This window comes from Aythya ferina (assembly GCF_964211825.1).
Source record: "Aythya ferina genome assembly, chromosome: 25".
In the NCBI taxonomy this organism is placed as follows: domain Eukaryota; kingdom Metazoa; phylum Chordata; class Aves; order Anseriformes; family Anatidae; genus Aythya; species Aythya ferina.
The window spans coordinates 5,246,282-5,262,297 of record NC_140323.1 but is presented as its reverse complement, the minus strand read 5'-3'; the positions used below and the strand labels follow the sequence as shown (position 1 = coordinate 5,262,297).

At 49.2% G+C, this 16,016-nt stretch overlaps 1 protein-coding gene across 1 annotated transcript in view; it reads left to right on the top strand.

Moving 5' to 3' along the window:
• Nucleotides 1–2,235: 2,235 nt before the first annotated feature.
• Nucleotides 2,236–16,016, top strand: part of BLTP3A (bridge-like lipid transfer protein family member 3A) — a 35,782-nt gene continuing 22,001 nt past the window's right edge. Inside the window, exons 1-2 of the mRNA XM_084497995.1 lie at nt 2,236–2,390; nt 15,803–15,965. Of these exons, the coding sequence (XP_084354121.1) occupies nt 2,347–2,390; nt 15,803–15,965 (207 nt within the window). The 5' untranslated portion in view covers nt 2,236–2,346. The remainder of the gene's footprint in view (nt 2,391–15,802; nt 15,966–16,016) is intronic.

Here is a 16,016-nt window from a genome sequence, read left to right as displayed (position 1 = left end):
GAATCTGACTCTTACTCTGTATTTTTTCTGTCTGGCAGAATATCAGTTATAATTGCACCCTCTCTACCTGACTATAACTAAGTAGAAGTTTAGCGCTATTTTTTCCTAAGTCCTCTGATACATTTTTTCATGTTATACCCCTGGAGAGAAATATCAGTATCTGTATTTTGAATTCTGAATTTCAAAACAAGTGTACACATTTTTAATTAGAACAAAAATGTAACACTAAAAAAAGTGCAGTGATATCTAACTGAGGAGACAGCAAGATGATGTTAATCTGTAACACAAAATAGGATGAATTTAATAAAATGCTGATCCTTCATTGAGGGAAACAAAGAGAAGCTGTTAAAAGGTTGATTCTTACAATAAGGTATTGTAGTTAGTGTCTTGATTTGTTGGTTTGTCTGAAAACCATGTTTTTGCTTTGTTGTTGCTACTGAGGCGTTTGTGTGAACCCAAGTTATCAGAGCTGATCAGATACTGTTGAGTCAGTAGCTATTAATGCCCAGTTTTCTTCTCATCAAGGAATGTGATGTTGAAGACATTTTCCAAGGCCCCTTTTTTGAAAGGGCTTTGCTTTTTGATGAGCTCTGCTTAATGCAGGTGTACAACTCCAAATGGGTTGAAAGAATTTATTCTGTTTGCATAACCAACTGCTCTGTGCATGTCGGTTGTCATCTGTTTCAATAGGCAGAATTTTCCAACTCATTCTTGGCATATTTGTATCCGATACAAAAGTGTGGGAGTAATTTGCATCTTAGAGGAAAGTGTTTGGTCAGCAGAACTGGAAGGGCTCTTCTCCTGAGCTGCTGTCTGCTCTAGGACAGGACAGTTGAATCAGATGAGACTTTATTTGAGGAGCTCATGCTTTGAAGGCATCTATAAAGCACGTTGTGTAGCTGAGACATCAAATATTTAATTGCCCAATATTTAATAGGTGTGTTCAACAAACATTGAGATGAGGCAGAAGTTAGAGGATGTTTCTGCAATAAAATACACTTACCCTGCTAATGAATACAAGAGAAAAATCCTCTGCAGCATCCCAGTGCCTAGCCCAAGCCTGTGTTTCTCTGCTGTTCTGTAGTGGACTTGTGCAGTGCACAGCACTTGCAGGCCGGACAGGTGCCAGGTTCTTACAGCATTCATCGATGTCTCTTGGGGAAAACTAAGCAGGAGCCACTGATGATCACCACTGACCTCTGATAAAAATATTCTGCTGGAGTTGTCCCCCCACCATCCCGCTATCAGATTAAAACAATGTGTGTAGCCAAGTACAAAGCACATGGCTCTCTTGTTAGAGGATTGACTGATCAGTTTAATGCCCCAGTGCCTTATTTGAAGAACAATGTCATCATTTATGTGGGGCTGCTTTTGTTGGGCATAGCCTTGGAGGCAAAATGCTCCTTTGTAGTACAGCCTGCAATCTCTCGGCGTGTGAAATGGCCCAACTCCTTGTCATCCATCAAAGGGTTACAACACAGCCATAAACTGAGTAGCGCAGAAACTGCTTGAACTGAGGCATTTTCTTCATTCCAGCAGCCTCACCGGTTACCTTGTTTTATGCTGAACGCTTTTTTTGACTTTTTTTCCCACATTTAAAGGTTATTTTTGGCTGTCCTGAGATAGTCTCACACCTCTTTGTGTTCACCCTGAAGCCTACAGCTACATGAGAGGAAGGTGTGGGGAGCTGTGGGTTGTCTCTGCTCACAGATAACCAGGGACAGGAGCAGAGGGAACGGCCTGGAGCTGTGCCAGGGGAGGTTGAGGTGGGCAATGAGGAGCCATTTCTGCTCAGACAGAGCGGGCAGGCGTTGGGACGGGTTGCCCAGGGAGGTGGGGGAGTCCCCGTCCCTGGGGGGGCTCCAGGAGAGGTTGGGGCTGGTGCTTGGGGACACGGCTCGGTGGGGACAGTGGTGGGGGTGCTTGGAGCAGGTGACCCTGGGGGGCTCCTCCACCCTTGATGACCGTGTGATTCTAAGCCCAGCTTTGTCCCTGTCGAGGGGAGGTTCCTCAGCTGTTGTGTGAATTTTTCCACCCGCTGTGGAAACGGAGCCGCGAGCAGGGAGCTGCGGGCCGCCCGCCCTCACCCTGCCCCCCTCCGGCCTCCCCGGGGCGTGGAGGACGAGCCCGGCCCGAGCCCTGCCCGAGGCCGCGGTGCTGCCAGCGCTGCCCCCGGTGCCTTCAGCCCCCGGGGGGGCTCGGGCCGAGCCCGGTGGGGCCGGCAGGGGGCGAGCGGGAGGCGGCGGCCGGGGCGGAGCGGGCCGGGAGGAGGAGGAGGAGGCGGCGGCGGAGCGGCGATGGAGCCCCGCCGGCCTCAGCGCTGAGCCTCCCCCCCCCGTGTGAGGCATGGCCGGCCTCATCAAGAAGCAGATCCTGAAGCACCTGTCCCGGTGAGGCGCCCGCAGCCCCTTCCCCGTGGGGCTGGGGGGGTTCAGGGGGGGAGGCACGGGGCTGGAGGCCGGGGGGAGCTGAGGGGGGAGGCCCTGCCCTGCCCTGCCCTGCCCCGCCGGCCTCCCCTCGGGGGGCTCCGGGCGCTGTGCGGCTCCCCCCGGGGCTGGTGCTGCCTCCTGGGGGGCGGCTGTGGAGCCTGGGGGGGCGTTTGGAAACCCTGGGGAGGTTTGGAAACCTTCCTGGGAGGCTGAGCGAGGGGAAAAGCCCCCCCAAAAAAACGAGGGGAGAAGGAAGGGGGTGCCGCGCCCCAGGAGGAGCAGGATGGATGTGCCCAGGCACTTGGCTTTGGGTGTTTTTGAGGCTGTCGTGGCATTTCCAGCCGAGTTCATGACAGGCACCAGGAGGTACACTGAACAGGACCGCGGGGTGGTTGCGCTTTGTGCCCGAGCCTGGCTTTCGGGAAGTGTGGCTCCTCGGTGTGGCTGACCTTGGCCGAGTCGCAGTGCCTCAGTTTCCCCGAGGAAAGCCAAGGCCAGGAGCTGCAGGACCGCCACGCTTCGCTTCGTGCCCCACGGCCTCGGGCATGGCCTCCCCCTGCAGTGCCGAAAGACCGGAGCGACGTGACGACACGTAAAGAGCTGGAGGGTGCTGACGGAGGCGCAGCATTGCATGCTGCTTTCCTCCTCTCTGCCTTCTGAGCTGCAGACGATCACGTCCTATCTATTTTTTAATCTGTTTTTTCTGGTGGGGAAGCGATTGCGCAGGGCTGCAGCGACTTCAGCAGGGTTACGGGGTGACAGTGCTGGAGCAAGGAGTCAGACCCCGCGTGTCCTGGCTCTCTGAGGCCGTATTGTCCCAGCTGCTCGGAGGCTGGCAGTAAATCCTGACGGTTTCTGGGTCCTCAGAAGAATCCCTGCGAACTTTAAGCGAGCAGTCTCCTCGGTGAAGTGCCCGTCTGCAGCGGTTCTGACTCACTAGTTGCTCAGTGCTCCAGCTCGCCAGGCACGGCACCGAAGCGGAGTGCAGCAGAGCCTGCTGCGAGGTTTGATCAGTGCACTAATTTGAGGGAATTTCTGCTAGATCTGATGTCACAAATCTCCAAGCTTTCTGTCTCATTCCACCTCAAAGCAGCACGTCATGCTTATTGCAGGTTCAGTCACCTTGTCGGGAGGCACAGAAGCGTTTGTAACGGGGAGAGGCAGATGAGAGCAGTTGTTAATGGTCTCTTAAAAGAGCTCAGCTTTATTCCTCGGTACCACTTCGAGGATTAAAGGTGCCTGTGCTGTTCTTTTACATGGTTCTCTTTCTTCTAGGTTAGTTGCTGGTGGTTTTAGTCCTCTTAATCTTTTTATTTAATTCTGCTTTTTCAGTCTGCCTTATCTTGCACTTTCCCACTCCAAGTGCCCCCTTTCTTCCCTACAGCCCTGCCGGTTGTGGTGTCTGTTGTCTGCCTTCCTCTTTGCATGTGGTCTGGGGAGAGCAGGAGGTCACAACAAATCCTGGGGCTTTACCTGTTTTCCTGCCAGCTGAACTTGCTCTGCCGTTTGCGGTGGTTGGTCTGATCCTGCCCCTCTCTTGCATAAGTACTGTGGATGCTTTGCAGAAACGCGTTTTGAACACAGATTAGTGTGTAAAAAACCACGATGCTTTTCCATTCCCATTTTGTTTCCTCCAAACACCTCAGCTTCACACTCCCTTTGGGTTTTTCTTTCAGCTCTGCTCTTTTGCCCGGAAGAATTTTGCTACTGAATCATTAATCTGCCTTTATTTTCTGCTTTCAATTTGCATATGAAATAATTCCTTGTTCCTTTTGTTATGTCTTCGTTTGAAGCCGTTTCTGCATGGGGTGTGTTTTTGTTCCTGCTCTATCTGGAAATTTGCAAGGAAGGGATCAGAGCGGCAGAAAGATCAGGGAAATATGAAAGAGTTATTTCACACCAACTGTTCAGATTAAATGAGCCTCATGCATGTCAAATAGGATGACAGGGGTCACTTGCAGAGATCTGTAAAGCTGGGTTTGGCCACCGGTGACAGAGCCGAGTTACGAACATCTTTTATAACGCTCAGCCTGTGTTGGGTGTTAGCAGCTTAAATTCCTAGAACAGAAGAACCTAAAATCTTGCATCGCTTCCACCATCTGTGCTTTTCAGTCTTTTGTCCTATTTTTAGCTTGGAAAAGAAAACAGATTAGGTGGTTTTTACTTTTGGGTTCTTCTGCTGGCTGCAGCATTTGGGCTGCGTGTTCTGCAGGAGGTGTTTCTATCCCAGCGAACCCGCAAGGGCTGGAAGAAAGGGCCCTGAGAATGGGCTTGCTGAAGCATCAGCTGCTTGGTGTGTGTTTGAACCTGAATGTTTTGAATGCCTCCGAGGCTACAAGAGCAGTACTTCAGTTGTGTTTACCAGGCTGTAATTATTCATGAAAGCGATTGCTTTAAAATAAAAGCAGTGATTTGACTTTTCCTCTTCCTGGTTTGGTTTGAAAGAAGCCTCTTTTTACTGTATTTTCTTCAGCTGTAGGGAGCACTATTAAAAAAATCTCGTGGTTTTATAAAGGTGGTGTTTATCCCCCTTTGGTAAACAGGGAAACTAAGGCAATATGGACTGCCCGAACGTACTCAATGTAACGCTTCAGGGCTTCAGAGTTCTCAGCACTGTAGTGGAAATCCGTATCAAAATGCTGTTTGTTTAATTGCATTAGGAAGCTTTAACTCGCTGCTGCATCTGACAACTGTCTCGTGACAATTTTATTGCATGCACTAAAACATGTGAGCTTCTGGAGAGTCGTTATAACTCCAGCCTGATAGGCCATCCAGTTCGGCACGTTACCTGGTTTCCAGAGGAAAAGCAACGTGTAATCCCTATGTTTGGAAGAAAATAATAAAATGTAGGTGGAGAAAATAGATAATAGCTTTGTATGCTCTAATTCCAAAGCGCCAGCCTGAAAGAGCCACTGAGTCAGAAGGCTCTGACGGCAAGGAAAGCTGTGTCAGCAGGGAGCTGGGTGCGGTGCTTGGGAAGGGGAAGGAGACCCCGCTGGATTTGGCTTTGGCAGTGCCCTGGAGAGCTGCAGCTGAAAGGGAGCTTCAGGTGTCTGAGAGCAGGGTGAGGAAGCAGCAGAGGAGAAACAGGAGAGCGAGCAAAGTTGGCTGAGATACCATCAGCACTGAGTCACTGAGAAAATACGGAGGAAAAACAAGAGGGGAAATTAGACCTGTTCACCGAGGGAGGAGGGCAGCGCTTGAGCCACCGCTTCAGCAGCTGGGCTGGGTGCTGACAGATGTGAGCAGCAGGCATAGAGGTGATGGCGGGCTGCTCATTTTGTTTGAGCTAGCACCGTGCTTGTGAACAGGGCCTGAAGCTCGCAGAGGCCCCTCTTCCCTGAACTGAGCCCAGCACATGAGTGGCGGGAGGGTTTGTGCTCTGCTTTGCTGCCAGGCTGTTAACGCTGGACCTCCGGACTCCTGGGATCTCTGCCGCTGTTACTTGTGTTGGTTGGGGTGAGAAGGTGCTAAGCTGCTGTGCAGCGAGACTGGGAGTTGTGGAAGGGTGTAGGACAGGGTTCGTAGCAAGGTTTTCTGTGTTTTGCACTTTGCTTTGCTTCTGTCGGTTGGTTTATTTTCCTCCTTGCCATGGTTTTGGAAGGGGCTGAGTGAAGGGTACAGTGCTGGACAGTGCAAGCTTCCTGGTGAAGGCTGAAGCCAAATTATCTTTGGCAGGTGTGAGGCTGCACAGCCGGATTTATTGATCCCACTACCAATTGTCACTTCCCTGTCCAGGTATCAGACCGCAGAACATGAGGCATGGAAGCAGCTGCAGCACCATCCTGTATAACACAATACTGGAGCCACCTTTTTGGAGAAATCAGATTGGTTTCAGAAACAGAATTAAAAAATATCCTAGAAAACAAAACAATCGAGTACCACGCGCAGGGTGTAGTACTCTGCTGCTCGGAAATGTAGGTCAGATTCGCAGCCAGAAGTGACATTTCTTTCGTGTAACTCCTCACAAACCGGATTGAGTCTCAGCAGAGCCTTTCCTCTCAGCTCACAGTGGTTCAGTCCAATATCCCCTCTTCCAGACAAGACTGCTTTGTCTCCTCCCCTTTCTTGTTTGCAGTTGCATGTAATCCTTGCAGATAAAGCCACTGCTGGTGTATAAGAGGAAAATACCAAGCAAGCCTGCGGCGTATCTTTCTTCTAGATCAATTTAGCAGTTAGGAACATGTGGGTGTCACAGAGCGTGCCTAGCTAGGAATGAATAGGCTTCTGTGGGCTCTCGTTTCATAACTTGGATCTAAGAGTCTCAGGATTCCTTCCTGGCCCTAACAATTCCTGTATTATTGCCCCTTCCGAGCACTCGCTGCTTCCGTTCCTCGTGCAGGGAATTCGGAGCCGGGCACAACACACAGAAGTGCCCGCTGACGTGTCAGCCCTGCTGCTGTGTGGGGCTGGTGGATGAGCTCCTCGGCTAGTCGGGAGCTGTGTGAGCCCCTGTTCAAACCCTGCAGCCTTGCCTTGCCCCAGGCCCAGCCAGGACAAAAAGGCCACTGCAGCTGAACACAGGCACTGGCCTCTGCGAGGTGGTGATGGCACAAGAGCCACTGAGACGTGGTATCCCAAGGGGACCCGTCCTCCGCCTCAGAAAGCACGGGGAGAAGAAGCAGAAGCAGTTCATCAGTCAAAAAAAAACCCCTAGCACTGGCTCTCTGCTATTCAGGAGCTGCTGAGATGTGCTCTGCGGCCTGCTTTCGGCAGAAGGTCGCGTTACGTTATCAGAGACGCTTCGCTTCCCTGACACAAAGGGTGGGGAATTCCTCAGGTCCTGGGAGCTCTTTTTTTGCTCCTCAGTGCAGTTTCTTGGCCAAAAGCTGCGATCTGGAAATTTCGGAGGGTAATTTCTCACAGCGTTCTCTGTCCTTTTACTTCTCACTTCTCGTCCTGAAGCGTTTTGCAGCATTGCTGCGTGCTCGAGCGCTGCGCTGCAGCTGTGGCCTTGCAGTGGCAGTGAAGTGCTGGTGTGCTCAGTCAGAGGGTTTCCATCGCCTATTCCTGATACAGAATGATCTGCTGCCAGCGTAAGGTGTGTGCTTACTGCCTAATCCTTCAGGTTTCTCCCAGCTTCCTGACCTTGATTCTAAATTAGCTGAAAGACATTGAAGGAACACGGTGGGTGGGGAGGAAGGCAGTGAAATCGCATCTGGGAATGGCTTGATGAAGTCGGTGAATCATGAAATGACGGAGGCAGAAGGGACCTCTGGAAGACCTTTGCCTGGGACAGTCTCTGCTGGAATCGACACTCGCGTTGCAATTTTGGCTTTAGCTGCTTTAATAGTCTTCTCCAGCGATGAGGGAAATTCCTGCTGCTGAGGACCATAATTTGTCTAAAATAGCCGTTGCAGCTATGGGAAACACGTGAAACCACAAAGCTGCTGGCAGTTAGAAATTGATGATAAAACAGCCATTACTTTTCCATCTGCAGAGCATTCTGTTCCCGCTTTTCAGCGCATTCTGTTCATCCAGGTAATAGAAACGTGGAATTATTAAGGTTGGAAAAGACCTTCAAAATCCTCAAGTACAATTTCAACCCCCGGTCCCTCAGCCACTCCTTGTAACTCTGCTTTTCCAGTCCCGTCACAGCTTCCTTGCTCTTCCAGCAGCTCAATGTCCTTCCTGTAGCGAGGAGCCCACAGCTGACCACAAAATCGAGGCAGGGTCTCACCAGACCCCCTTCCAGCCTCCTGGGCTCGGTGTGCCCCAAGCACAGGCCCTGGTGCTTGCCCTTGTCAAAGGCCATACAGCTGGATGCGGCCCCTCGGCCCTGCCTGGCCGGGTCCCCCTGCAAAGTCCTGCCCAACGTGGTGTCGTCCCCAAACCTCCTGAGGGTGGTCCTTTTGGTGCCAGGTGAGCACCCAAATCGTGGAGGCTTTAGGAAGCGCCAGGAAAGGGCCCCATAGCCCCCCTGCAGCCGGCACTCGGATGACAGCAGAGGAGGGATGTGGCTGCGTCCCCACAGGCCTTGCGTAATTTTGGCACCTCCAGAGAGGATCTGAGCAACACGAGGACGTTGCAGACGGCAGGTAATTCAGGTGTGGACAAGCTCCCTGAACATGGAAGGAGCACGCCGTGACCTTCAGGTGGCCAACAGGCAGGACGCTTGCCCCAAAAGCCCCAAAATAGGAAGGATTTGGGGGCAGACGAGATGGCTGCGGCTCACCCGCTGTGGGACTGTCGGCCAGATCTCGTGGCCACCGGCGGTGTGACACTTCGTGTGGCTAAAGGGAAGTCACTTAATCGCTTGGTGCCTTAAGCTTCCCGCTGGTTAAGCAGAGATAAAGCTAACGAGCCCATTTGTACGATGCTCTGAAAATAGCCCTGGGAAGAGTGGCAAAGAGAACCAGTTTGAGGAACTGGGGGGAAATGGTTTGTAGCAAGAAACTCTGAGCCAGTTTATGAGAACGAAGCTTTGTCAAGTCTCTTTTCCCGGCAGTTGCTGCTATTTTGTGGGCAATCAAAAAGTTCCCAAGGTGCTGAGCACTGAACCAGAGGTAATAAGTTTGTCTCTGAAATACTTACGTGCTATGTCTAGCAAAGCATTTAAGACTGGCTACAAACCCTTTAATGTTGTTCTTTGGAAAAATTCTTATCTTACTAGTCCATTTTGATGCCTTTTTTACGTTTTTTGAAAAATGTAAATGTTGAGGAACTCTTTATCTAAAAGCAGAACCGCAGGGTACTGTGGAGTCAGTTAATAAACAGCGACTAACTCCTTGTTCAAATAGGGATGGGGAAGGAGAGCGCGCACATGACGGGAGATGGCATTTACCTTTCACAGAAAGTGATCTCCAGGATCAGCCTTGCTCTGCTGCAGTTTGGCAGAAGAACCAAATTGTCAGTTTTACAAAACCTATGTGAGCTGCTGGTGTTTCCAACCACTTCCACTCAGCTCAAAATAAACGTGTGCCATTTCAGGAATGCTAAATAGACTCTTGTTGCAGCAAAAACAAATTGCACTTCGGTAGCTCAGGAGGAAAGCATGGCTGGACGTATTCTCACATCAGCGGCGGGGTCTGCTGGCCTTGTGGAACCTCTCTGCACAGTGGGTACTCTTCAAACTGAGCAATGTGCCCAGAAAAGAGACTATTAAACATGACTTCTCCGCTTGTTTTATTTCTCCTGGACTCCTTGAGCTCTTACCTCTGCCACTGCTGCTCAGTTGAGTCTGAATTATGTCCTAAGCTTTTATTTTTTATAGTTTGGAAATAAAAATGCAGATTGGATTGCAAGATAAATAATGCTTAGAATATGAGAAGCGGGCCTTCTGCCTGGCAAGAAGGAGTGGAAACGCTGTATTTGCTTATATATTTCTTCCTAGTTTTCTTTTCTGGGTTGTTATTCACTTTGAGGTTTAGCCTTGGGAAATTCCCTGGCAGCTGAAGAGGGTTTACATTCCAGATTTCAGAGCACGGGGCAGCTGGCATTTAAACTTTACTGAGCCGATGAGCTAGAAATAGCACAACAGTTCCTCAGCGAGGTGGAGATCCACCCCTGCCAAAAACACCCTGCCTCTTTTCCTTTCAGGTTAACTTGTGGCTTGCTTTACAGAGCTCCTAGCACCAAATTAGTCGGCAGTGGGTGTGCTGTAAGAACTGCACCTCATCTGGAGCTTTGCAATCTTCCAGTTTTCAGGGTGCTTTGGAGTCATTTTGGGAATAAAATTGTCCTCGGGGGTCTACCTAAGTGGGGAGGCAGCCTTCAGTTCAGTCTCTTTGATCTGATTGGAAATGTTGATTTTCCTCAGGAGTTTAACTTGGAATTGAATTTCTAAGTCTTTTGGCCTCGGGTGAGTTGTACTGCAACAGATAATGGTGATCTGGGAGCCGAGACAACTGGAAATGCGTTTGTTCTGGGCACAGCTATGTTTTGAGGCACCAGTGCAACTGCTTTGGGTTGCTGAGTGGTATATCAACATACTCAATGCTTGGAAAAACAGAAAGTTGATAATCTAAAGCTACCAGTGGCTGTGTGTACAGACATCCCACTGCACTTTATCCACCCGGATAAGGAACCTCCCAGAGCTGAGGTCTGTTTCCATGTTACACAGAACCATTAACAGGGTTTGTTCTGTGGCTCCAGCAGAGCGAAATCATGGGGATTTTTGCAGTGGGACCAGCTTGTCCGCAAAGGAGAGCAGCTGGTCTGGCAGTGCACCTGGTGTGTGCTAATAATGTGCTCACCGTGGAGCAGGGGGTGACTTTGGAGAACAATTAGTTCATTTGGTAGTGACTGAATTGCCTTAAATTCTAAATGGCCTTATATTAATTGAGTTGATATGATACCAACTGGATTAGTACGAAAGACTATGTTATACTGTGTGTAAATTCCTCTCTTTTTCTGTTAATTGAGTGTACTTCTCTTCCATGGCTGCAGTTCTGAATCTCTCAGTCCTGACTAGAACTGTGGCTGCTTACCAGGCAGATTGCTCCATGGTTGCACCAAAACCTTGAGCTAGTAGAATGCCTTTTCTTCCCGAAAGGGCTTTTACTTCTTCCTTTGCATCTTCAAGGCAGCTATTTTTTTCCCCTTTTTACAGAAGTTTTGATCGCTTGCTCAGTTTTATTTCCTCCAAAATTATTTTTCAGTTCATTCTCAGCCATGTTTTGCAGTCAAAGCCTCTGCTGTTGTGTTCCTTGAAAGTCTTCCCGTACTTAGAAGTCATCGACCTCTTCTTTTGCCAGTCGTGAACCTTTTTTTTCCATGTAAGCAGAATCTTTGGCTTCCGAGATAAGGAGGATTAATATGAAGGAAAGTGTCCTATCACAGAGATTTGGGGATTGCAGAAGATCTTTCCAAATGAAATGGTGGCTTAGATGGATTAGGAATGGATTAGAAGGCCTGTCCAGACCTAACCCAACAAGATTCTGGAAAGATTTTTGGCACGAAGCAAATCTGCATTGACATGCATGTAGGTATTTTCCATGTCTAATTTCTGCCCTTCTACCACAGTCACCTAAAATACAATTTGGAACACAAATCACAGGGAAAATTCATCTTTTCCTTTGCTGTTACCCTTATGAAGAAGAGCCTTGTCTGCAGCAGTTTCCCCGGAGCATTTATTACAGTTTGCCTGTTTTTGGATTGCAGCTGACAACTTACCCTCTTCCTGACTTGCTTGTGTTTTGCGGATTTTTCCATCTGCTCTCCGCAACGGTGGCAAGTATTGCAAGCCATTCAGTCACTTCTTCTGCCAAAAAATGATGCTTGGCAATCAGCAAAATCAAGGTCACTGGTGTACCGCTAATTAGTTCTCACATATAATAACCATAGTAACAAGGATATTAATAGAAATAAATGTGTTTAGCTGTGTAGATGCTGGTTACATACAATAGACGATGATTACTGAATAATTGCAGAAATTGAGGCAGAAAATCTATTTTGAGCCTGCAAAGCTACTGAAGAGAGGGTTCTCGTGCCACGAGGCAGTGAGCTAATGAGAGAGATGGGTCTGAAGGGAAATTTGATGGTTTCAGACGTCTTCTCCTGACGTTATCTGTCCATGTATTTGTTCTGGAGACAGTGCGGCCAGACAGCTACAAATGCGAGCATAAATTCAGTATTTATGATGATAGCCTGGCTTCAGGCCAGCAGTAAGATTTGGCCAAACGCCCTCTTGCAATGGGTGAGTTTGGGGCCTCTGGATGTATCAGCTGATGAATCAGGCATTCTTCTAGCAGTGACATCATTTAGTTATATATAATGTAAATATATATATATATTCAAGCTGATGACTGAGCAAGTAGATTGATGCTCCCGTGCCTTCCCCATCTAAAACATGAAATGCAAATCAAGTCACAATCTCAGAAACTGCCCCAAAAGGCCGAGGGTTTCTGTAAAAAACGTGATTTTCTTAGGCCAGGCCCCAAGAAGCTACTGAGGTCTAAATACCTGGGTGCTGTTAGCTTCTTAGGACAGAGCGAGCCCTTCTGTCTGCTATGAAAGTAGCATAGTGCTGGTAATGGCTGTGTGGAATGGCTTCCTAGGAAAGTCGATTGAAAGCCCAAATGCGTCATCTCAAATGGAAAGAAACGGCGGAGAGCAGGGAACTTGTAAGGAAATCTCTTCCCTGAAAACCCGTGGCCACAGGAAGGGGCTTGACCTACCAGGGCTATTTAGCTGTGGCTGTGAAGGCTTCTAGCTGGCATTTTCCATTGTCTTCATTGCAAATACAGAAGGTTTTCAGTCACCTGAAGGCTTTCTGTGGGTGCTGGTGACCATGGCAGTCTGGGTGGCTGTTGGGTGGACACGTTTTGAGATGAGATGTTGCTCCTGGTATTCTTCCTGGCAATGCATTCGTGCTTGGACAAGCCTACGCAGCTGCAAAATGCCCTCGTGACCGCAGTGACAACTCTATAAAGGGTGGGAAAAGCCTTTCTGGTGTGACTTTTGTCATGGTAATCCTGGCAGACTCAAAAGGAGTGCTGTCCTTTGAGTTTACTGGCTTAGTGCTGCATGACTTCTTCATAGAGTTGGGGGGGAAAAAAAAGCAAACAACAACAAATATCCCACACTGTCAATTTTCCTAATAGCTACCATTTTCATTCATTTTTCTCGAAGCCAGCAATCAGTGCTGCCAAAAATGTTACTGTTGATGAGTATGAATGGAGCGAGCCTGCCAACAAGCATCTAAAATTGTCTGCTCTCACGGCTTCTTCCTTCCCCTGACAGTGACCAAGCAGCTCCTTTCAAGAAGTAATTTGGCCTCTATAAAATTCCAAGTTCGCAGGCACAGTTCATCTCTGTTCCTTTTGGAAGCCCCACTGACATGCACTAAATATACCAAAATGTCTTAAATTTGAGGGTTATTCCATCTGAAAATCTTGGATCCCTTTAGAGGGATGAGCTGGGACTAGGCACAGCTGCGGGAATTTCACTGTGCTTTAAAGGAAAGGATTTATTTTACATTTATGTTTATGATGCTTCCAGCTTCTGTTGCTCTGTGACTGGTGGGATCTGTAATCTGTCCTTCAGGGGTTTTGATGCAGCTAAAAATCCTGTTGGAAGAGGCTCTTCCATGGAGTCTGGTAGTGCTTGTGGTGGTTTTCTTATCTGTTCAGCAGGATTTCTGCAGCCTTTCCCTGTAGGTGAACACAAATACCTGTTTGTTTTTAGCCAGGTCGTGTTTCATACCACTCTCTCCACCAGGGTCTGGTTTCACAGCTTCTCCCTTCACTGTGCTACTGTTTTTAAGATAAAAAGAGACACCAAGTAAAAATAATTCCCTGTTGAGACATGTCCTTATGTTTTGTTTCTTCTGCATTAGCAGCTGAGAGCAGCTTCCCCTTCCGAGCACGCTTAGGCTGTGGTGAGGATTAAGACACCTGGGGTTTGATCCTTGCTTTGCAGGAGTGAGGAAGCTGCCGTGAGCCTCAGCCTCTCCCTGCCTGTGAACATCGCTGCCCGCAGCAGCCCCGTGAGTTTACCAGTGCCGAGCGCTTTTCTTGTCATTATTTTCAGTACCCAGTCCCAGGCAGAGGCGATTACAACACCTTTCAACACACCTGGTTCACTGAGGCAAGACAAAGATGCTCACGTATCGCCTCTGGAGCTTTTTGGTCCAGCTCTCAGCACTGCCTGAGTTTATGGCTCGCACAGGGGGACCCGGCACAAACCCTGCAGACACCCAGCACGTCCCTGTACCTGCCTGCCCCCTGCAGCACACACAGCCAAGCTTTACATCTGTAGGACCAGCGGGTGGCGTTGGGCTTGGCCTCCTGCCTGCGTGTGTTTAAACCAGAGAGCCTCGGGTTAAAGGCACGAGGAGTTCAAAGCAAACGTCACCTTCCCTGCGTCAGCCTGGGATGCTGGCAGGTGCGCTACGAACGCGGTCAGGGCTCAGCAGGCAGCGCGTGCCCTCAGTTCAGGAAGGGAGGTGGCGGCGTGGCACAGAAAATGCCTGCTGGGGCTCCCGTGGCAGCAGCAGACCTGGCACTGACAGGGATGGAGGTGAAAAGGAGCAGCAGGCAAACACAGTCGTGTGTGCTGCCCTCCTCCTCGGGGAGCGGCTGTATCCGAAACTCAGTGGCTCTTCGCCATCCCTCAGCCTCTCTGTTAATGTGCATTTTAGGCATTTTAGTTCATTAAAGGCATTTCTCTTCCAGGAAGCCCTGGGGTGATGACGAGCAGCTGCTGCTGGCACCTCAGCTGACTTTATACCACACCTCGTGCTCCTACAGCAGCCACGTCTGCTGTCACCCCAGCAGCATCGCTCTGGTTCCTCCTCCCCTCTTCTCTTCGTAGCAGTGGCAGGGCTTTGTCCGGGATGTTTTAAGCCTTTCAGAGGGAATCCGACCACGCTGCTGGTGCAGGGAAAGGAGACAGAATGGCAGCATGTGACTGTGAGCCTAATCCTGTTTGTGCTGACAATAGGGTCTTTCTTTTTCTTCCCCTTTCTGGACCGCTGGGCAGAATTAGAATGAGTATTAGTTTGGAGGAATGTGTGAAATGAGCTCTGGTTTCAGCAGTGAGTAAATCAGCAGGCAGGAAGTCTTCAGCCTTGTGACTCCCGTGACTTTGTAAATCTGACCAGCCTGGTGCTTGGCTCCCTCGGTGGCGTCCCGAAGCTCATGCACTGGGGCTGGCCGTCCTGGCGAGGTGCTGGGGTTCAGTCTGTGTGGTCTAAGCTGTCTCTACTGATTCCTCAGGGACCACAGTGTTTTTAAAGATGTTAAGCACCAGAAAGTGCTGCTCTTGACCAGTCTGAAATCATTTCTTTCATTGCACTTAAATCACAGGCGGGTAAGGGAGCTGGGGATATCAGGCTGTGTGCAAGGGAGGTGCAAACGACAGTGGAAATGCTTGCCACGAGGAGAGGACAGGATTTGGGGTTGGTCACTAGGGAGGGGAGTTGGGTTGCATGCTCAAACTTGCTGGGCAGGGCACGTGCTGGCTTGCAGGACTGCTGTAAGAGACAGCAATAAAAGTAACGTATTAATGATCTTTTGCTTTCCTTTGTCAATAACCTAAAAAAAAAATCTAGATAATACCACTTTTCACCACTGATATCACGCTATTTGGGTGGTAAAGTTGTTGTCCTGTTGTGATTTGGCTTTGGTTTTGTTTTGTTTCTGTCCTAAAGCAGTTCTGCTGATTTACAAGTTCCTGGGGCTTTAGATGGAATTTTCAGTTTAGTGAATTTGATTAAAACAAGCAAGCAGAAACAAAACCTTCAAATGTCAAAGTGTAAGGACATTTTTTTTCTGGAAAAAACAGTATGCTCTGGGTCTAAAAATGTCAGAAAAGGTTTGACAAAGAAGCAAACAAATTTTTATACTTACTATACCTCTCTAAAAGGCTCCTCTAGTCTAAGCAGCTTTGCTTTGAGTTGTTTTCTGAGTCTCTCCTTTCTTCTCTTGTAGGTTTACGAAGAATCTCTCTCCAGACAAAATCAACCTGAGCACGCTGAAGGGACAGGGGCAGCTGACCAACCTGGAGCTGGACGAGGAGGTGCTGCAGAATGTGCTGGAGCTGCCCACCTGGCTCGCCATCACCCGGGTCTACTGCAACAAGGCGTCCATCAGGGTGAGCGGAGGAGGCTGCGCTTGTGGCCCCAGACACAAACGAGACCTTCCA